Genomic DNA, 23,053 nt, shown 5'->3' with positions numbered 1-23,053 from the left:
TGAGTTAATTGCTATTTATTTTCATAATCACTGTGCCAAGTATTCCAAGTATGAGGAAATACTGAATTGTGCATCTGACTTGCAGCAACAGATTTGCTCAGACAGCCTCATCTCCCAGAAAACTGATAGCTGTTGCCCTTGCAGGGTGGCTTGGATGGAGTGCTGCAGCCCTTACTCTGAGGCAGACCTGCTGTAGACCTTGTTTGTTCTGCTGCTGCCAGAGTCCAACAGGGGTGGTCTGCTTCTTCCAGGTTTCTTACAGCAGGAGAAAATACATTAACCCTGCCAAGAAGTACAGGCAAAAAGAGGAAAGACATACAAGAGCAAGGCACCAGAGGCTGGCAGGAAATTACCATGATGTGGTAAGGGTTTTTCAAAGGCCTGTGAAGGTAATCTAGATTGCCTGGAAATATAAAGGTGAAGGGAATTAGTTAAATTTCATCTGTCTGCACAGGTGTTCTTGTTTGAAGTGAAGATGACCTGGTTGATTCCATTAAGGCAGTTTCACTCCACAATTTTCAAGAGTTCCACTGGAGTTTTCTTGAGTTTTCCATGGCAGACACATCGTGGTAGTGTTCTCTTTTCCAAGCTGGGGCTGGAAGAAAGAAGGATAGAAGGAAGAGGAACTATTCTTCTAAGGGTCAGAAATGAGAGAATTGGACACCTTGTTAAAGAGATGAGGCTTAAGCAGAAATCAACCCTTCAGAGCAATTTGTCACTTGCAGAAAATCTACACAAGAGAAAGCAAGGCAACATCAAAGGCTGAAGGATGACAGAGGCTGAGAATGGTCACCTAGGGAAGGTTTGAAAGGTAAAAAGAGAAACCTTGGTGAGGTATAACCAGTGAGTGCTAGGAAGCAAGAGAACAAAAATAGAGTTAAGAAAATGATTCAGAATAATGCTCTGAAGGGAGTCGGTGCAAGACAAAACTGGAAAGGAGAAGGGCTGTGAAGGGATGTGAGAGGAAATGAGAGATTTTAGGGAGGCTGAGGAAGGTAAGAAAGTTGAGACATAGAAACAGTCATCCAGAGGTCAGCATAAGGGAAAGATGATATGCAGGAAAAGGGTGGAAGGGACTTAGAGGAATCTGGTATTGACCAGTCAAACACAGAGGGCAGTGCTAAAGCAGAGCAGTGAGGGGTAGTCCAAGGCAAAGGTGAGATCCATTCCAGTGGATTAATTTTCTGTATGAAATACACACCATATCTGCAGGGCAAATCAATGAAAGAAAGATGTCAGGTAATCAGATGGGCACCAGTATGAGAGGTGAGAGTTGGCGAGACTGTGGTTGAAAGGTAATGATGTGAGGGAAAGGTGATGACTTCCAAGTTGTGCCCTCCAAGGGAGGTCATCCAAGAGTATCACAGTGTCAGGATGGGACATGCAGAGAAGCTGGATGAATTGGTGATGACAGGAAGAGGGTGAGAAATAGTAGAGAAGTGTTGGAATTATTGATAATGAGAAGAAAAGCCCAGCAACCTCTTTCCACTTTTTATCCCTGGAATAATTAATTGTTAAGAAAGATGTGGGAAAGAAAATGAAGGAGTACAGTGACCACAAGAACAAAGAAATGGTGAGATGCTATTTGAGGATAAGGAAAGAAGAGCCATTAAAAAGGGAGGAAATATGATTAGGGAAAGGAAAACTGAGAGAAGACAAAACAATAGCGCTGGAGAGAACAGGGCAGCATGTGCAGTTGGAAAAGACCTTCTGAAAATGCCACTTGGACTCCAGGGTTCTTACAATTCTGAACAGAAAGGTATTGTCATCTTATTGCAGGGGTTCCATGCTGTTGTCTCCTTATCACAAAAGTTTCATACCTTCTTGGTGTTTCTTATGGGCACTGACTCTTTCTTCTTTACAAAGCAGCCAACCAACTCCAGTTCCCTTCTCAACCAGCCACCCCACTCTTTTATAGCACTCTGCTTCTCTTTGGTTACAGCTGTGGCCTGTTAAAGTCAGGCCTGTTCCTAATCTTTGATGATTGGCCCAGCTGCAGCTCCTTAGGGGTAAGATTACTTTCTACACTGTCTTTATTTTCTTATATTCTATCCCCCCACAGAAGGGGAGGAAAATGCAGGTCCTTGTGACTCAGAGGTGACTCTGGCAGCTGCACTGTGCTCAAACCACTACTAGTTTTTCCTGTGACAGGCTGAGTTCCCTCTCCCTTTGTGGTGCCTGAATCCCAACAGTCCATAATCCACAGTCCCATGCCACATGTCTCAAATAAAAGTGCCATGTCCCTGAAGTAGAGAGAGAACTTCACCAATGCAAAACCTAATGACAGAACACTCTGAAATACACAAATATCCCAGAAGAGCTTTGGCCTGTGCTGTGTTTCCAGACTGGTGCTTCAAGTATGCAGAGCCACCATGCATTGAAAAAACTTTCTTCTGAAGCAACAGCAAGAGAGCTGCGCCCCTCACAGCATGGTGGTGTCACATTCAACAGAGCATCCTCCGTGCCTGGGGCATGGGCACAGCTGCCCTGTGTTGGTAGTGCCTTCCAGCCCCATTGGGCAGCCCCAGGTGTGCCCAATCATGCCCTCTGAGCTGCCCCTGTGAGATCAGCCAGGCAACACTGGGCCACTCTGGGGGCATCCATCTAAAGCAGGCCTTCAAGTGACAAGTCCTAAGGGCCAAATATCAATCAGGAGCAGCCAGCTCTTGTAGGGTGGCAGGGCTGCACATGGATCTGGCCTTCCTCATGTCTCTGGTGACAGGAAGACCATTCATGAAGAAATCAAGAACAACCCTTCAATGTTTTGAGGATCTGCTTGTGCAATGGCAGCATTGTTTCTAGTCACCAGGCTGACATGAAGATTTAGGCATGGAGCTGCTCAGCAGGAGAGCTCTTTCTGAAAAAGAGAAAGCACAAACATCTCAGTGCTGCTGGAGACTTGCTTGGAGCATGTGAGGAAGCTGTGGGGCTTTGGCTAATTCCTGTATGCAAAATGAACAGGAGGGAGGACGCCTTGGCCAGGATCTCCCTTTAAAGATAGCCTTAAATAGCCTGCTCTGTGCATGGTTCAGAGAATTTCATAGGTCTGAGTGACAGTTTATTCTCATCAAGCAGTGTTTTGTAAAGCTCTTTGAGAAGCCCTGACTTGAAAATATATATAACATTGCGGGGGGAGGGGGGGAGGTGAATGATATTTTGGGGATGATTTCTTGACCTCAGAAAGTTAATTTATTCTTCTTTTCTATTTAATTCATGAAAAATCATGTCTGTTCCACACTTTTCCAATTATCTGTTTAAGATCTGCAACCACAAATATTTTGAGTCTACGCAAGTCACCCTAAAGGTTGAAAATCCTTTATCTTTCTTCCAAATATCAGTAGATACACCCACAGTTAATTTCAGGTCTTAAATACCACAGAAGCAAAGTCACTTCACTCTGCAGATCACGGTCGGCACTTTACCGTATTGTCAGGGTACTGTTACTGAGGGATAACGTGACCTCAGCAATGTGACTGACAGTAAATTCATAGGGTCATGCTGTCTAGCAACTGGAAGAATTAGTCTTGACTAGTGAGATGCCTCTCTGCCTTGTAGCTGTCAAAATCAAACACTAGTTTGAAATTCATTGCACTGGGTGCCTGCCAGAAAATGCAGTGCAATGCAGTTTATTTGAATTCCAAGTATCCTGAGTAGGGCTGAAGCTGGAGTAAACAATATCCCTTAAAAAACACTGTGAGAGCAAAGCAGTTGTAGTCATTAAGGAAACAGTAAGCCTAAGCTGTGATCAATCCTAGTTCTTTTCTTGCCAAACAGAGCCATAACAATAGCCTTCTCTTTTAACAGAAGGATCTCAGAGAACAAATATCCTCTACTGCTCTAAAATTACAGTTGTCCTCTCACTCCTAAGTTTCCAGGATCATGAGTTTCATGGAGGTGCCTATCAGGCATGGGCTGTCACTCACTTCTAGTGGTGGGGCAACAGGAGTGTTAGGGCAAACAAGCTTGGACAACTTTGTAAATCGGTGCAGTTTAAATGGGCCCAGGAGACATTTATTGGTTGGGAGATCAGTCCTCTGAGGCTCTCAAATTCACAAAGAACATCCTCTCAGAATCCTGTGACTGCTGACCTTGGTGAGAGCTCTTTCCCCACAGGACCAGAGCTCCCCATCTCTGTCTCTGTCCCCATTCCAGTCACCCTCCCTGTGCCAGAAGCACATAAGTGTTCTTGCAATCACTGAGCTGCTGGCCATGGTCTCATCAGACAAAGAGGAGCAGTAAGGATAACCCCTCCTGGACTGTGTCCTTCAAGCTCCTGGTTTCTGTCAGAGTAGCTGACTGCTGTAGGAGTTAAGGAGAGGAAGGTGAAAATGGGGGTCTAGAAATCCTAAACTCTTCATCAGGTAGACAGGCTGTGCTGCAGGGCCAGTTCATGCAGCTCAGATGGCCTCTACCCCCTGGAGTTGTCACAAAAATCTGCTTATTTTGGCAAAATGGCAAAAGTCAGGGGTTTGTGTAGAGCCTCAAACTCATCAAGTCTCTACTGGAAGCTTTTTTTTTCTTGTGTCTCAAAGATACCACCATCTGCAGTGTGGGGGGTACAAGCACTGTGCAGGAATGGCAGCTCAGAATTCCTCCATGTGCCTTTCCAGTTCAGTGCTCTTCCACTGTGGAGGGCTCAGTAGAGAGGGATGAGGCATTTTTCCTGTTTTAGAAGCAGCCACAATCATGTTTTATTTGGAAGAACCCTGTTTGCCCTCCATAGTAAGAGAGGCCAAACCGTCACACCTTTTATTAGACTGCTGCTTGCCGTGATGAAGCTTTCAGGACTCGACACCTCATTGTGCTGACTGAGCTTTAGCAGCTGAAATGGCCTTGAACCTGGACAGGCAGTGCTGCATCTCTGATGGCGCCCATCATCAAAGCCTGTGACAATCAGTGTCTCTCCTGGCAGTTCCCAGGGTGTGAGCACTGATGTCCAGGCATCACACTGGCAGAGATCTGGTACCACTGGGGATTGCATGCTTCAGGCAGTCAGCAGCACCCAGGTTTGACATGCTGCTGGACTTGGGTTTTGTGACACCAGGCAGGAACACAGGCAACTTGTTCGTGAGGCTTTAAATACAAATTTTGCAAAGACTTTCATAAGTAGCACTTATATTCTGCTATTTTAATGCTGACTAGTTGCAGTGTTGAAAGGTGTTTGGCAAGGCAGCAATGGTTCATTTATATCAACTCAGTCTCACCAAGAGATGAGGAATAGGGGATCATGACATGGCATTATTACATTCACTGTTCTGACAAACTGCATGGTAGAATAACACAGCTCTCTCCATATGCATAAACACTCAAAGGAAAATATTTTGCTCCAGAAGCTGAAGCAGTTTAATGGAGAGGTGCAGCATTACTGCCACTCTCTATTGTGTATGTGACAAGGAGTGGGAGAATTACAGGTGTGGCTTCTGTGAGAAGCTGCTAGAAGCTTCCCCATGTCTGATAGAGCCAATGCCAGCCAGCTCGGGAACAGATCTGCCAGTGGTCAAAGTTGAACCCTTGAGTGACAGTGGCAGCACCTCTGGGATGACGAGTTTAAAAAGAGGAAAAAATCGCACAACAGCAATTTCAGACAGAGAGATGAGAATGTACGAGAGAAACAGCTCTGCAGGCACCCAGGTCAGTGAAGGGGCAGAAGGAGAAGGTACCAAGTACCCGAGCAGGGATTCCCCTGAAGCTCCTGGTGAAGACCCCTTGGGAAGTACGCACTGGAGCAGGCTCCTGGAAGAAACTGTGGACCCGTGGGGAGAGAGAAGCTCACAGTGGAGCAGGTTGGCTGGCAGGACTTGTGACCCAGCCCCAGAACACTGTTCCTCAAGGATTGTATCTTGTGGAGAGGGCCCACACTGGAGCAATTCATGCAGCCTGTGAGAAGAACTCACACTGGAGAAGTTAATGGAGGAGTGTCTCCTGGGGGAGAGACCCCACATTGGAGCAGAGGAGTATGAGGAGTCCTTCTCTTAAAAAGGAAGGAGCAGCAGAGATGATGTGCTGAACTGACCACAGCCTCATTCCCTGTGTCCCTGTGCTGCACTGGGGGAGGAGGTAGAGAAAATCTGAGTGAAGTAACCTGGTGAAGGAGAGAGGGGTAGGGGGAAGGTGTTTTGGATTTATTTCTCATTACCCTACTCTGATCTGATTTGTAATAAACAAATTAATTTTCCCAAGTCAAGCCCGTTTGCCCATGACTGTAACTGTTGAGTGATCTCTCCCTACTCTCATCTCAACCCATGAACCTTTTGCTATATTTTCTCTCCCTTGTCCAGCTGAGGAGAGCAGTGATAGAGTGGCTCTAGTGGGCACCTGGCATCCAGGAGGAGCTGCTAAAATGGAGCTTAACAGAAGTAGTGTTGGGCATTTTGTCCATAAAGTCATAAAATCAGAGAATCATTTAGTTTAGAAAAGACTCTTAAAATCATTGAGTTCAACCAGTGATGATCTTAACACTGAACACTGACATTGCTAGAGAAGAATGGCATGGAAAATACATGTTTTCAGACATAACACAAGAAACAAGTCATGCCAGCTCTGCAGCTGCCTAAAAAACTTTAGTAACTCCTTGTTTGTTTGCAGCAACCTTTAATGACATAATCTCCTCTTCTTTAGTTTTTGTTTCAATGAGTCTACCAGATGGGCATAAAAGAATTCTGATTCCACTGACGCTCATCTGGCATTTTCATTTAACTTAAGCAGGTTTTTATTTTCTTCTGGCAGGTTTTTGTTTTTTTTTTTTAATCTCTGCCTAGAAGCTGGATTGGGTAAATACCCCACATATCTTCAAGAACACATGCCTAAACCATTTTGTTATTATAAAACCAGAAATCTGTCTTTTGCTTTGAGTGGGAGGGTTACCAAAACATATAAATGTAAATAATTAACAAATACATTAAAGAAACTGTTTCCAGGCAAATAAACCAGTGCAAAAGGCAAAGTTCAGCAAATAAATTATTGGCTACTTATGACTTGCCCGTAACAAGTATATATCTTCTATGCTGTCTTCTTTTTTTAAAATGAGCATTTATTTTACATGATGCAGCTATTTGTGCTGCTACCAACATACAGCTCACACTGAAAAAGGCAACCTGCAAGGAAAAGTAGTGGTTACCAGGTGCACGTAGTTTTACATTGCTGGAAGGTATTTCCTGTCTCTCTTTCAGTCTCTTCTCTCCGTTAGTAGCCTTCAACAGAATTGTACATTTAAATAATTGCATGATTAACATGCTTTAAACTGTTTCTGTTCATTTTGGAGTAAAATAGACACTTAGATTTATGCATTTCAATATTCCTAGCATTTTGTGCAGGTTTAGTGTTAAAACAGGTGCAAAACATTTACAAAAGAAGGGTCTCAGATCCTTTAAACAAAATGGTGTGGAATGGTGGTTGCAATTAGAGTAAGTGGTCAGAAACTGCTTGGCAGTGTTTAATGTGGCAATCCTTCCTTCTCGTGCATAAATAAAGCAAATGTCACTGGAATTTAGTAAAAGGCTGCTATGTTTTCACTTGGATCTGAAACTGTGATTGCAGATGGAGTAGAAGACACTCCACAGCAGATGTGGCTTTAGCTGCAGGATGCTGAGCCATGCCTGTGTTGTAGCCCATGCTGCCATAGCTGGGCTGATGCTGGGGCTGAATCCTGCTTGCTTGTATCCAACTGAGCTGCAGCCAGTGCTATAGAGAATTACAGAGGAGAGAAACTCTCTGTACAGAGCCCTTGAAATTGCTTATAAGTATCTGACAATTTGGCTCACTAAAATTCTTCCTTTCTATGTCTCTGCCTGCCTGTGTCTTCCATTTGTAAACCTGCCCCTACAAACTGTTTGGAGTATCATTTTTATCTCACAGCCTGCAGCTATCTTTCCTTTGCATCAATGACAAACATTCTTGAAGTCAGGAATCAGTAAGTTTGTTCACCAAATGCAAAAAGCTGTTCAATTAGCTGATATAAATAAAAGAGCTCCATAGAAAATGAAAGAAGGTGAGGCAAGAAGCTTTGCTGGACTGTGCCAGCTGAAGACCTGTTTCAATGGGTTTTCTAGAAATCCTGAAAACAAACTGCTGGTGCGTTGCATCTTCTCTACTCAGGATTTTCCAGCATATAGTGATTATTTGTCTGGCCTCATATGGCTTCAAGAGTATCCACAGAAACAAGACAGAAAGAATCAGCAAACCCAAATATCCCTTGTCTTGGTTTAAACTATAATTTAATCTAAAATGTTATGTTAGTATCAGCTGGGCTAATTATGGAAAATTAATTTCCTGCAAAGAACCAAATTTCACATTGCCATAGGAACAAGTCCATACTCACTGCAGTATGGTGTCTTTGTTGTTTCCTGAGTAATCCTCATTCTCAATGGAATTCTGTCTTTTAAATGAAAAACCTCCAAGACTGCACAGCCTACACAGGTGAGCATAGTGGATAGTTTCATCCAGACAGATGGCTGCACCCCTGCATGTTCCACCCTCTGTCTCTCCTGGATGCACTTGCATAGAGCAAGCAATGAAGAAACAATCGAGGAAAATAAAACCCCTTCCAGATTTGTGTACCCTGGAAAGATTCACCCTTTCCAATACACCTATATACTGTTTTGCCTCCAGTTAGTAAGTGCCATGGTTTTTCCCTTTTCAGAGCTGTGATTCAAAAAGCAGCAAGTGGGCTTGAGCCTACTGAGTAATATCATGCTTCCATGGGGATCCCTCTGCCCCCATGACCGGCTGGGGTGTGAGGAGGGCTGTGTGGGTGCTGGAGGGGCATGCTGAGTCCATTCCTCCTGCCTGGCCAGGTACCACTTTATCTTAGGCCAAGCTCAGACATCCTTGTCAGGGAGTGCTTGGCGCAGTCACCTTGTTCCACTAACTACATCCACTGCAATTCCCAAATGCCCTCCATGCACAATGACACCTTCCTCACACAGAACAGCTCTTGCTGCAGATAACAGGCAGGATTTGGATTTCTGTGATGCTGAGATCCCTGACTCTTATAGGTACTCTTTACCCAGGTTTACTTCCTAAACATTTTCATCTGAATGTCCAGATTTCTCAGTGTGGCTGGTTTTGGTTATTTTCTCTAGCTGTCATGCTTTGCTAGTGAAGTGTACTTTCTCTTAGAAACAGCTGGTGTGCCATGTGAGAATTGGATATCTTTAACCAGCCAGTGTTCAAGTCAGTCCTTGATTCATAATCCAGAAAAGGCCTTTCAGAGCTGCACTTTGGCATTCCATTCCTCACGATATGACTGATGGTATTGCAGTGGGAACCACATCCTTGAGAATGCCACTTAGGAAGGAGAGAAGCAAAGCTGAAAGGGGATAATGAAGCTGTGATGCTCAAGCAGGAGGGGTACAGTGACCAGTGATGCCTGGTGTGATGCAAAGCCAGGAGGCTGCAATGGACAGCAATCTACTAAAAATGTGACATTACAGATGTGCCTTAACTTGAGCTTCCTGAAACGCTGTCATCTAGAGACTCCTTCTGTTTGCCATGCTGTTTGGTTTTTAAAAGCCTGTCCCAGGCTGTAGCAGTCAAGTTCTAGGAAGAAATATTCCAGGAGTGGTGAAAGACAGCCTTCTGGAGATGCCCACATCTCAGCATTCCCTTTGCTTGTCCCAGTGTGGTTTCCTGCTTCAGTTCTGGATTACAGTCCCTACCTTGTGCATGGCTGCCACAGTCTCAGCTTGCTCCCAGGCTTCCTTACAGAGAGCAGTGATCGCCTTGCAATGAAAAAAAACCCCAGGTGTGGTTCTTTCTGCAGGAGGCTGCCCCATACCCACTATGGTTAAGCAGCTGCCAGGTTTGGCCCCCTGTTCCCACAGAGCTCTCCAACACCATCCCACTGTAACATTACAGGGAATGGAGCCTACAGTGTGTTCTGCTGTGAATACACATTCAGCTCATCAGTTAACACTGTCTGCACCTCATTTTGGATGCTGCAAACTATGAAAATGCACATATGTAACACAGGGCACAAAGGATACTGTGTTTTCACTGATACCAGTGAGGATGTGGCCAGTATGTCCCTGTGGGCTGGGGACCCTGAGCAGCTTGGCCAGGAGGGCCAGAGTGGTGAGTAGGGCCAGAGTCCCAGCAGTAGCTATGTCCAGCAGCAGAGATTTTGGAGCCACTCTGTGCCAGTCCTCGATGGGCTCAGCCATGGAGCTGTGTGGCAGCATGCCAAAGCCAGTATCTGGGCAGAAGCAGGTGTGGAGCCAGATTCCTGCGCAAACCCTGCCCCTGTTATTTGCCTTTCTTTGATTTGTACTTTTGTTTGTTTGGTCTGTTTGTTTCTTTGTTTTTTTTTTTTTTTTAAATAAAATATGATGTTTATTTTTCCTAGTATCTTTCCTCTCCCTTCATAGCAGGCAAGAACTTTTATGCTCATTTAGTTTTGCTTTGGTTTTATTTTTGCTTAGTTTCCACAGCAGGGGACCCATTATTAATTGTTACAGAAATATCCTTCAGCAATGCAGCAAAAAGTAGATGAGGGGTGTGGGCTGGAGGGTTGTAGGAAGAGACAGAAAAGTCGGACTGGGAAGTGCCTTGCAGATCTAACAGTATGTCCCTCCAGTGCAAGGCTACTGAAGTAAAAACCCCGTCCCGATATGGGGTGGAAGTTCAGAAAGAACAAAAGATGATGAGAAGAAGGAAGGACAATCCGATATAGAAAGTTCTGTATAGGGATCCCTGTGCCCACGCGGGACTGAATACCCACCCCAGCTGGGAGGGCACAGTGCCACTAGAGGAGAAGACAGAGGGCAGCACGAGGTGCGGGTAACACGCTGGGGGCCAGCTGAATTTCCCCTGGCTGCTGAGGGGCAGGCTCGGAGCTCTTCGGCTCCTTGGGGAGACGCTTCCCGAAGGAGCCAGGTGCGCTCCCGCCAGGGCAGGGGATGCTGCGGGCGCTGGCCGCCGGGGCGGGCCGGGGCCGGGGCCGAGGCCGGGGGGGCGGAGGGCCGTCTCTCGCCTCCGCGGGGCCGCCCCGCTGGCTGCAGTGTCCCGGCAGCCCGGGAGGAGGAGACGGCGGGGCGCGCAGGCAGCAGCGGGGCAGCCCCGCCGAGACGCTCTCCGGGCGGGCGGCAGCTCCGCGCCCCGCCGCTCCCGCCGCCCGCGCCCCGCGCCCCGGCCCCATGGCGGGGCCCGCCGCACCCTGCGCCGCCCTGCTGCTCCTGGCCGCCCTGCTGCCCGCCGCCCTGCCAGGTACGCGGGAGCTGCCGCCCCACGCGTGTCGCTGCCCGGCGGGGAGGTGCCCGGGGCGGGGGGCTCCGGGGGGACGCGGTGCTTGGGGATGCCCCGCGGCGCCGCTCTCGGCCCCTGCCCGGCAAGGGGACAAGCACAGCGGGGACACGCCGGCCGAGGCGGCCGCCTCCCTGTCCCGCACAGGCACCTGCCGCTGCCCCCGGTGTGTGCGGGCCCCTCGGCCGGTGCCCCCGAGCGGGGTCGGGAGCTGCAGAGCCGGGCAAGCCTCGGCACCGAGGGTCACCCAGCGCTCGGAGAGTGGCCGGGACCCTCCGTGGGTCGGCCCGCTGCGGCTCTGCCGCGTTTCGGGCAGCTCCGGAGCGCAGGGCTGCAGCCCACACGACGCTTGTGGCCAGACAGGAACAGATGGCACCGGAGGGTGACAGCCTCCCGTTTGCCTTCAGCCCATGGATGCCTCTTTCCCCATGGAACCTCGTGCTGGTCCCACCGTCCCGTCTGGGCTCTGCTGAGGAGCCCCTCTCAGCCCCGATGAGCGGCGCTGACACCGGGCAGCGCAGCGCTGCATTTCCCCGGGAAGCCAGGAGAGATCTCTCCTCTCTTCTCCTCGTTCCCGCCGCCGGAGTCCCGCGGATCGAACCCTGCATCAGCCTGGGCGAGGCTGGCGCTGCTGTCAGAGCTCCCCGGCCCGCAGGCTCAGGTTTAAGCTGCTCTGGAGGTGGCAGAGGTTGTGGGAAGCAGTGGCAGATGTGCCCTGTCCTTTCCCTTGTGGAAGCAGTGAGCGATCACTGCAGCCCCCGCGGCGCTTGTTGCACCGCAGACAATGCTGAACCGAATCTCCCCAGCTTGTGGCCGCAAGGTGTGCATCAGATAAGGACAGGGTATAGACACACATGTGGAGGCATTTCAGCGCCAGAATGTATCTGTCGGGGTTACAGTAGCCAGGGTGGCACAGGGACACTTGCCCCCAGGCTCCGGATGTGGCGGCTGTCCAATCTCCAGCCCCGTGTAGTCGCAGAGGAGCCGGCCGAGGACCATAGCATCCTCCCTGACTCTCCTGCAGCTCTGGGCTGTGCGGCATAGCCTGGGACTTCATGTCACCCGTGGCTCCTGGTGAGTTTCAGTGTGCAGCTAAACATGCAGAAAGAAATGATCTCCTTACCCTGGAACTGTGGTCTCTCTGCAACTTGCTGTGCACATCTGGGTTAAGCTTTGGATCACACTCCTGGAAGCGGTTTTATAATAGTGCTCCCTTGTGGCAGTGGTAAATGGAGGGGGAACTGCATCTCTGGGGCTGCCTGCTGAAAAGTGAGAGGAGAAGGGAAGGGAGCAGGGGAGTTTTTGTTCTGCTAGTGAGGGAAACACTGTGAGAAATGTCATAGCCTCTGAGGAAAAGTGTTAGCTGTTGAGCGCATGCAGGCTCTTGCTTCCCTGACTGTGTAATGTCTAAAGTGATTCTTGGAGATTCTGATACTTCACTAAAATTTTTGCATGTAATATCCATCTAGTCTTTCCTTGTTTGCAGTCCCACACCAATGTGCTGTAAAAATTAGGCCAATTTCTGAACAAACCCAAATGTGTTGGCATAGTGCTGCACAGAGCTCTGCGTGCTTCCCAGCTATGGAACTCTGGAGCACACCAAAACCTGCTGGAGTGGGAATACTGAGCTTTAACCCCAGAGTGGCTGGAGAGGACTGGATGTGGGCTGCATGGGTACTCCCTGCCCTTGTTGGTGTGCTGGCCATATTGAGTGGACACCACTTTCCTTCTCCAGTCTAGAGAGTAGTTTATAAGCTGCAAACACAGTTTATAAGCTATAAACACAGGCTGTGTCATGAGCAAGTGCAGTCTTAGACAAGAGGGCTGGTGGGTTCTGGAGTTCTTTTTCAGGGGGTAAAGCCATTGCTGAGCATTTTTGCTGCCCTTGGTCCTGTTTCTCACATTCTAACTGTGTTTGAAATGGTCCTGCTGACCACCTTTGCTGCATGTGCTCTGTCTAGGGGATCTGTCCCAAACTCACTCTGCACTTTGGAGCCTTTGTCCAAGTACCATGTCTGTGAGACAGGGAGGCTGCCTTGGCTCAGCAGACAGGCTCCAATGAAGTGAAAAAGCCCTTCAATTTCTGTCTGTGGAAAGAGAAGAAGGATTTTTCCCCAGTAAGGGTCTGGCATTGGGCTGGTGCTGTCATTGACTGTGTTCTGTTTATCAAAATAGAAAATCAGTGTGGGGCCTGTGCCCAGGATTGTTGTGGCAGTCCTCGGGCCAAGAAAGTGTAAGAGAAGGGTGTTGTGCTGGAGCCAGCTCAGGGGGCAGATCCCATTTGTGAATTGCCAAGAGGGATTTGTTGCTTGCTGCCAGATCCCATGTGTGGAAGAATGGATACTGACTACAGAAAACAGTAGTCACCCACCCACCTTATTAGCTTAAACAAACAGTATTCAGGAACCACCTGCAGCCAGCGGGAGAAATTTGGGAGAAACATTAAGAAGAGTCTATGGTCAGAGAAAGAGCCTTTCTGACAGCAGCACTAACTCTCATTTTCCTCCCTTGTCTAGACTGTCTGACACAAACAGAGAAAGCAGAAGGGTCTCCAAGGGAATTTTCCACTTCATTTAGCTCTAAGGAATGTATCTTCTCAGTTATTTAGGACAGTGCTGTAATGGTCTTAACTGTATAGCTCTGTACCAGCCTCTGGGTGTGTCAGATGTATGAAAGCTCCTGTGCTGTCCAAGTCTGTCATTCCAGCTCTTCACACTGCACATGGACTGATTTTGGCTGGATGTGTGGTTAAGATGCTTGCAGAAGCTGATCTATACAGAAAGAAATTTAGAAGGGAGGGCTGAGTCGATGATGCAGCAAGTCAAAGACACACCAGCAGGGGGAATGGGATCTTGTGTCTGTGATCCAGTGTCTTGAGTGAGCATTCAGTTGCACAAAAATGCAGCTCAGACACATTCAGTGATCATACTTCCCATGCAGGACACTGAAAAGTGACTTCTAAGTTCTCAAGATAACTTAGGTTGGACTTTATATCTGCTTCACATGCTATGCAGCTGTCTGCAGGTGGGCTGTTGTCTTCACATGAAGTCAGCATAGCAGTATCTCCACCAGGTGCAGTTTCTGGTGCCTGTCTAGGACCCATGGTTTCTCTAGCTGGGAGTTATGTAACACATCTCTGTCTGTCACTGAGGAAGTGCTCAGGAATGTGGCTAAGTTGGCATTGGGATGTGCTTGCACCAGGCATTAGGTCTCTTAAATTTATGCTGTTGCAGCTCAAGTATAATAGGACTGGAACCTCTTCCTAACCAAAGACCTCTAGATGGAAACTGTGTTTAGTAGCTTGGGTGTGATCCCAAATATGCAAAAAACTGCAGCCAAACCAACATTTTTCCCCTCCTTAGTTTTGAAGTGTCAGGATCAGCTTATCTTGTTTAACTTGAGTCACCTGTCTTCATAAATTAGTATTCCTTTACTCCCCCTTCACCTGCCCAAGTGAACCATGGCTAGGTGCATGCATGTATCATGGGAACCTTTACCTTTTGTTGTGCGTTCTTCTGGGAAATAGGAGGGGACATGCATGATAGGCAAGTCTCCCACAGACTGCTAATGCACTAAGCAGGAGAAGTGGTCACTTCCCTAGAGGAGATGGTGTGGACATCGATGTGCCTTCCTCTTGGGAAACCCCATGCTGCTATTTTCTCCCCCAAGCTGTAGGTGTACCACACTTTTGTGCAGCCTTGAGAGAGTTCTCCCAACCCTGCAGACTCTGTACTGATCCTTCAGGCAGGTGCCAGCACTCCCTGTTGTCTTTTTCTACCCCTGAATTGCCACGTGTCATTTCTCTTTTACAGCTCCCTAAAGCAGCAACACTTTCACTGATGTGCCGCACTGTGGGATTGTTTTTATTCCTTTGAATGCACATGAAATTTAATTCACTTGCAACTATGAGTGTTTTCATTATTCCCCAAGATGAGAAAGATGGCTTCATGTCTGCAGCCAGTGCCCCTGCCCAGCATGAGAGGGAGGGGTGAACTGCTGGGTTGTGAGGCAGTGGAATCCAGAGGAGAGCAGCAGATTCTGAAGCTGAGATATCCTTTCCCTCTGTAAAAACCTAAGTATTTTGCTTCCATGTGGGTTGAGAATTTTGGCTATGTTTGCACTAACTTCATAGCCTCTGAGGAGTGGTATGTCTTACATTTCCAGTTCAGTAGAGGAGTGATGGGTGTCTTGAAGAAATGTGAGGTTGTCTGAAAGATCATTTGTTGTGCGTGACCCAACAGAAAACCTTTGAAATCGTGTTTGCATTTTCTTATATGTGTTTGCTATACTGCTGCTTATTCTGCTGCACTGTTGGCTGCAAAACCTACAGTCTGTGTTGAATGTTCACAAACTGAAGTGCCAAAATAAGCACTGCCAAGATCAAGACAGTGGCTTAAATTGCACAAGATTTAAAGAAAACCAAGAACTGCTGAGATCTTCTGCTTTGCTGTCTGTTCTCTGAGTCTCAGGACACACGTTTCTTAATTTCCTCCACACCCTGGATGCCTAGGGATTTAGAGGAGTGGTGTGGTGTACTCCTGTGTCTCTACTGCTTGACTCTTACCAAAGAGGCATTTAGACCAGCAGGATTTTGCACTGCCCTTGTACCTGGCAAGACTGACTATGCACACTCTGACCCCAGCTCTCACATTTATTCTTACTTGAGGCACCAGCAGCTTTTGCCTGCAGCACCTCTCTAGTTGGATTCATTTCCTTTGGGGGTGTACAAGCACCTGGAAAGTGTCTGCTTTCCCTGATTTCTCTTTAAACTTTAGAGAAGGTTGTAATGAAAAATAACTTTTTCCACAGTGTACCACATGGTTGAGTGCTTAACTGCTGCACCAGTAGCAGAGTTAACGAGAGCAACATCAAAACAGTGTTTACACAGCGTCCCCCTCATTGCCTGCTCTTGGTTTGCCTGGGGAGATGAGAGCCTGTGCTGACAGCTCATGTGCTTCTGGTCCCCAGCAAGACCTGTGCAGGCTGCTGAGCTCCCTCTGCCTCCTCTCTGCTGGATGGGACCTGGTACCCACTTCTCTCCAGACCACTTGTCCTGTGTCCTGCCCTCCTAAGGCACGTGGCTGCTGGCTCACATAGCTCTGGAAATGGCAAATTCTCCTCCCCAGTTCCCTGGAGCTGCTGTCTGGGATGTCATATAAGGTCTTTTCTCCTACTCAGAGTTTCTGCAAATGTGTGTTTAAACTTCAGCATGTTTTGTACTGTTCACAGCACTTTCAGGATGGTTAAAACCACTCTGGGTTAAATTGTACCTTTCTCAAGCAGCAGTCACTGTACCTCACTCTCATTAAACTTGTAACCTCTGGCCCACTGTTTGCTCTTCATAAATGACATCTGTGCAGTGGGACACAGAGGCTTTTCCCACGTGCCAGGTTGGGTCGTGTACCCTGGCAATGTCACATCTGCATGTGCTGTGGTCAGAGCTGAGCACTCTTCAGTGCCTCTGAAATCAGCCTGAATGTGTCTCCATTTTGGTATAGGTGCTTGCATTTGGCAGGTCTGTATTTAAAGCAAATAGACTTAAGGAGTAGAGAAGCAAGGAAAAGTGGAAGAAAGACCCAAGATATGTAGAAATAGTGTGCTTTAAACAGAGACCTTTTCCTAAACAAAGAGAAATTGTTAGTTACATCAAATGTAATACTGAAATCCAGGGGTAAGGAAGGCAGTCCAAGCTTCTCCTCATCCTGGAAGAACCATAAAACGTACATCCAAATTTAACTATGTACACATTAAAAAGTGGTCTGGAGAAGTGTGCATTTTAAATCAACTCTCTTCAGTGAGTAACTCAGTCATCAAATCAGCTCTTCATTAAACAGAGTAAATTACTCTTTGAGGACTGTGGAGTGTGTTCATATTTCACAGTTCCAGTGCAGCTATTCCACTATTACATAGTTATTAAGTCCTCTTGGGCATCCTGCAATGATCCTGGTTCCAGCAAATCTTTCCGACTGTTGTATTCTTCCTGCACTGAACTGATTATTTTTCCATTGGAGGAGTTGGTTGTTCTTAATATATACATTTGTTGTAAAATAAGAGGCCGCTCTTCAGATGGTTATTTGTCATGTTTACTGTAGAGTTGACTACAATATTTTGGCTGAAACTTTTTTGGGAAAAAGTGCAGGACTGCTGGAGCTGGAATGTTAGTGTTTCTTCATCTCTAAAAAAAAGAGACAGAAATAAGAGAAATTGAATAGTCAACATAATTTGTTTTGGTATTCTGTTATGAAGTGCTTAATCCCTTCTTTCAGAGTGGTGTCCTTGGAAGGGTGTACAGAAGGGCTGGTATCGGGGAAAAACTACTGAGTATGCCTTAAAAATCCCACAATGGAAAGCAGCAAATGTAACTGGCAAAACACGCTGCCATGCATGTTTTATGGTACCAGAGAACAGCCCAAGCCCTGCTACCTGCCTGGCCAGCCCTCTCAGAGCCCCTGGATGCTCCTGCTGCTGAGGGAGGGGAGGGTGGGAGCAGCACCCAGTTCCCAACCCCAGCACCCATCCTGCAGCCTGAGAAGCATCCAGGCTTCCTGTTTTCAGCCTCGGGAAGACAGTGTTTAATTTTGCCTTTGCTGCTGAGATCTTGGGGCAGGTCTGAGAGCAGGACAGAGGCTGTAGTCAGATGGATGGAGAGCTGGATTTAGATGCTGTAGCTCCTGCGGGGTAGTGTCTTGCTTCATGTGGCAGCCCTATGGAAGCCCCTAACAGCATCAGAATCTGCCCCTGCATGAGTAACTGAGCTGCACTTTCACAGTCTGCATGTCTTTCCCTTTGGTCACCTTTTGAAGCCATGCCGAGTTCAGTGACATAATTGTGTGGTCTTTAGCCCGGGATGTGTTGCAGATGGCCTCAGCCTCAGGCTCCAAGAAGTTGGAGCAGCCTGAGGCTGACAGTGATCCAGTGACTTGGCCGAGGGCTCGCTGCACTTTGCAGGAGTGGCTGCTCTGGGTTATGTGTTTGCAGCCCTGCTGGCTGTATCAGCTGATCTTTGTGTCCCAGCTGTGCCATCGCTCTCGTGTTTCTGGTCTCCCAAAGGAGAGGTGCTAAAAACAATTTAAAACCAAATGGCAGTGATGGAAATGCTCCATTTGGCTTTGCTGGTCTGAGACTCCAGGCTGATTTCAGGTTGCATGTATTTTTAATATATGTATTTGATAAGTGTCTAAGGTTGTGTTACTGGGGAGGTGGGTTGGGATCACAAGGCCTGGTTTCATCCAAAAGTCTGAGACAGACTTTGAAAGTGACATCTCACCTTTCCTGAGCTCCACTGGCCCTGTTTTAAAAATGAGTTGAATGCTTTTTCCATGCTATGCTGTGCTGAAGAACTGCCCAAGCTAAGACCCTACTCCCTTCTACTTGAAATTTTCCAAACAAGAAGTAATGACTGATGTCTTGTGAATTGCCCAGTTGCCCAGAGCTAAATGTATGCAGAAGCAAAATTGCTGTCTGTACAAAGAAACAAAGTCAAAAGAATGAAATTAACCAGAAAAGCTCTTCTGTGATAGCACAGCAACAGTGTCGAAAACCTAGAAAGTCTAAACCTTAAACAGCAATATTAGCAAGCCAAATTTCCATGCTAGATGTGTACAGTGATGTGTTATTTTGTTTGCAATGTGGTGATTGCTCTGCTGGGGCGCTGAGCTCCTTTTCTTCACTCGTAATGACTACTGTAAGTCAAGCCAGTCCTCCAAGAGCCTGAGTACATGCTTAAATGGCAGTCAGGGGACTGAATGCTCAGTGAGCATGTACATGTTTTCATGAAAGCCCTTCCCAGTCAGGTCAGAGCTGCTGGGTTTCAGCTGCTGAGCACAAATTTATTGCCACAAGATGTCTCAGACCATATGTGCTCCTCATCTGCCCTCCCAGCAAGTCAGCCCCTGGTGCAGAATGTGCCGTGCCCCTTGGAAGTGCTGATTGCTGAGGGCCAGACACCTCTGCAAACACACTTTCTTGCCTCTGCAAAGACACCTGTTTAAATTACCCTCAGGGAGGGATGATGAGTGATATGAGACATTGTGGGATTCTGGTTGTGTTTGGGATCACATGGGGCTGGAAACCTGCAGCTGATGATGTGATGTGAGAATGGGACCAAGTGTGAAACCTTGGAGGGATGGAAACTGATTTCAAACTGCTACTTAAGTGAAATGAAAAGAGAAATGGCTTTGAACTGGCTTAAGTCTTTCCTTGTGGTGGTGACAAGGCAGCTGTCCCGTGTTATGCTAGCACAGGGCAGTCACAGGCAGCATAGTGTGGGCACAGTGGGAGTGTGTCTGGGAGAGGATGGTGTCCACGTTCCCACTGGGAGTGGAGGGAAGGAACCATCCATGTGTGTGTCAACAGAGGGAAGGGAGAAGGAAATACAAGAAAAAACAAGTTTGGTTTTTTTTCCCTAACACTAGCAGGGGGAGATGAAGGTCTCAGCCCAGTGGAGAGAGCTGAAGTCAGAGCTGAGGGAACTGATGGACCTCAGGGTCTGGTGGATGTAAGCATCAAAGTATCTGATGAGTTAGTGTGGATGTTTCTGAAAGAAAGTGGTATGTTTGAAGATGGGAGAGTGATTTTTAGCATATTCCTACTGTTCAACCTGTTGCTTTCCTTTGGGAGAAGCAAGATTTTTCTTAGGACTGGACACTTACAGAACAAGCTGCTAGTAATTGTAGTGAGGGTGGCAGAAGCAGACCCTATGAATCCAATCATAAGAGCCTCATAAAATTAGACACAGAGTTTGCAAGATTTTTGGCAATATGAAATGAACCATTTGGCTTTTTCAGCAGTTGGACCTTTTGCAAATATATTTTTTCTCTGCTTATGTTGTACAAATATATTTTTAAAACCCCCAAACTTTTGTTATGCTTGCAAGTAGTCCCCATAAAAACCAAGAGGGCAAATAGTGAAACTTCAAAATGCTTGTAGGAGCTTTTGAGTAATTTGGGGCCTCTTTGTATGGAAGGAAATCACTGTGTTTCAGGAAGCTTTGCAGCTTTAGCAAAATGTTTGTGCTACTGAATGGTAGCAGATGGCCAACCCGCAAAAGGTTAGCAAGTTGCTTAAGTTACTTGTAAAATAGCGCAAATTTCCTTGCCTTGCTCTTAGCAGCCAGCCTTGGTTTGAGGGATCCAAACTTGGACCTTGTCTCTGCTGTTGCTGCAGGGCTGCTTCCCCAGCACTGGCCACACAGAACACCCAGGTTCAGGCTGCCCAAAACCCTGTTGGGTAACCTGTCCTTGCCATGCAGATCCAGTCAAAGCCCTGAGACAGCAGAGATTGCCACTGCCACAGACGTAAGGGTTGGTTTTCATCAGAAGCTCAGGTTTGAAGAGAGAGGGGATTATTGTTCATCACCACATCATTATAGGTCACCAGCATTGGTGATGGGTGGGTCAGAGCTCACAAGCAAAGCAGGCAGTGCTGGTGGGTGTTCTGGTGTTAGAAAGCTTCATTCCTCTGAGCTGCGCCAGTGCCAGCTTGGTGTCACACGTCACCTCGCAGCAGTCACAGTGGCCTAATCAATGCACCCTTCCACTGCATCCTTCCTTCCAAATCTCCTACTTGGGGTGTTCAAACACCAAGCATTAATAACATAAAATAGGAGTGCATGTACATTGAACAGCCTGCAGGCTATGGCATGTTAAAGACTCTGGAAGTCCTTCCTGAGACCTGTTCTCCTGATTTTTGCAGAGACTTTGTTAACAGGAAGCATTGATTTTCTTCTTCCCCAGAGGCTCCTCTTGTTGTACATCCCAGTGGGCAGGGATATTCTGTGCTCTGTGGGGAGAAGCTGCAAGTCTTGAACGTCAACGTTGGAGGCAAAGTCAATGTAGCTATGTGAATTTTCTGTTCTAAATATCCCTGGGCTTACCCAAGGAAGATGGCATAGATTCTCTTTTACAAACCTGCCGAGCTGTGACTGCATCTTTTTGATATGTTCAGATGCTTTTCAATGTTATTAATTGGGTAAAATCTTTGCCAGCTGTCTCCCAGTACTTGACAAATCATGATGAGGTGAATCCAAGTGGCTGCTGCCGTATGTCTCAATTGTGTCTGCTCAGCTATGATAGAGTTGCTTATAACTTGTGAAACAGCCCAGGGCTTTGCATGAAGACATTGCTTTGAATATGACTGCAGAAAGTTGCTCTTTGGAAAAGAAATCAAACAAGGAAGTAATTTATCAGTGAACGAAGATTTGTGCCTATCTGAGCCCAACCTAATACAGACCTCCAAAGAATAGCAATCATAGTATTCTGTGCATTTCCCTGGCATGCACTTTATCTAGGATCTATGAGTTTTGCACTTTGGGAGCCTTGGAGGGTGTGCCACCAGCTTCCCTTTTAGGGTAGAAAGCTATATGTGTGCTTTCTGAAAGAACTTCTGCAATAAATAATGTGGAATAAAGTTAGAAGAATCAAAGCAGGTATTACTTCAAGACATGAAACGTGAGCTATTTTGTATTAGAGATAGATAAGTAATATTTTAGTGGGTTTTATTTACATTTTACATTAAGAGGAAGCAGCAAAAGCTATGTTAGTTTATGTTTTCCAGTCTCTGTAAAGAAACTTAATCTCTGACTGCTGCTAATGAAAGAGCAGAGACTAATGTTAAGCCTGAGTTTTATTCTTAGCAAACCGGCACCTTGGGAAACTAACTCTTCGAATTTATAAAAGGCTTTGAAATGTGAAATAAAAATGAAGTTTCAAATTTTATTTTCCTTCTATGCATGATGAAGCTTGAATTCCTACTCCCTGACTTTGTGAGTCTGAGGCATTTTTGGCAGTTTCGAATGGAAAGTTGAACATGCACTTCAACTAGAGATGGAATGGAAAGACTTTACATAAACATATGAATCTCCAGTAGATTAAAAAATCTGTGCTATTTCACTGGGTAAGGGAACAAATTTATCTGTATTTGAAGTGGTTTTGGAGAGAAGTGTAAATCAACTGTCCCAAATGTAAGTAGGATGCTTGAGGATGATTTGGTGACATCTGTGGTATGCATAAAGGAATGAACTAAATGCAGAGCCACAGCATCCAGCCCTTTGGATTCAAACCCAGTCTTCATTTCAGAAGTATCCTACTGATCATCTTTCCCCCCCCCTTTTTTTTGTATAAGTGAAAATCAGTTTTCTGAAATTTTCAAAATGCTAGATTTCTGAATAACAGTTGAAGCCATGAGGTTTTTTTTCCTAGTTGTGGCTTGGTTAACACTTGTTGCTGTGTCCACAAATGACAGATGTAATCCATTTGCTCAGTATTAAAGTGGCCAAAATTAACAGGTTTTTCAGGGGATGTGAAGGTGACTGAGAGTTGTCACTTTCCTCCCACAGCCTGTCACAAACCAGTAGAGTTTGGTTTGTAGTCTGTAGGCTCCCATTTGTCTCCTGCTTTGAGGATGGGCCATGAAACATCCCAGCAACCAATAGCTGGAAGAAATTTGGAAGGAAATTGGGTGTTTGGATAGAAGTATTTAATTGAAAATAAAATTAACAGATAAAGTGAATAATATGAATGAAGCATATGAAGCTTTGTGCTTTATGGATGTTGGTAACCGCTGTCTGATGAGGTTGGAGTGAAAGCTGGTGCAGAAAGAGAGCTGTGCTTCCTCCTGTGACTTCCCCTAAGCCTAGTCCATATCCTCCATCAGGATAATTATATACAATGTTTTCTTCAGCCTTTAAGTGAGCAGGGCCTCATTCTTCACTTGAGTGCTTCTATACATACCACCGGTTTTAATGAGATTGCATGGATGTGAAAGGAGAGCAGATTTAGGTTCATAAGAAATGATCCAGGTGCACAGCATAAAGATG

General features: G+C 46.6%; 1 protein-coding gene and 1 long non-coding RNA gene across 2 annotated transcripts in view; one reads left to right on the top strand and one right to left on the bottom strand.

Annotated features, from left to right (window-relative positions):
* Window positions 1-1,924, bottom strand: LOC135444866 (uncharacterized). The gene is made up of 2 exons (XR_010439328.1): window positions 1,821-1,924; window positions 1-595 (listed from the first exon to the last, which is right to left on the bottom strand). It is a non-coding gene; the product is annotated as an uncharacterized LOC135444866 (long non-coding RNA).
* A 9,150-nt stretch (window positions 1,925-11,074) lies between these two features.
* Window positions 11,075-23,053, top strand: part of FNDC1 (fibronectin type III domain containing 1) — a 62,170-nt gene continuing 50,191 nt past the window's right edge. Inside the window, exon 1 of the mRNA XM_064708126.1 lies at window positions 11,075-11,202. Coding sequence (XP_064564196.1) covers window positions 11,133-11,202 — 70 coding nt within the window. The 5' untranslated portion in view covers window positions 11,075-11,132. The remainder of the gene's footprint in view (window positions 11,203-23,053) is intronic.

Source organism: Zonotrichia leucophrys, chromosome 3 (genome assembly GCF_028769735.1).
Source record: "Zonotrichia leucophrys gambelii isolate GWCS_2022_RI chromosome 3, RI_Zleu_2.0, whole genome shotgun sequence".
Lineage (NCBI taxonomy): Eukaryota > Metazoa > Chordata > Aves > Passeriformes > Passerellidae > Zonotrichia > Zonotrichia leucophrys.
Note: the sequence above shows the minus strand (reverse complement) of the source record. Positions and strands in the feature narration are given on the sequence as shown.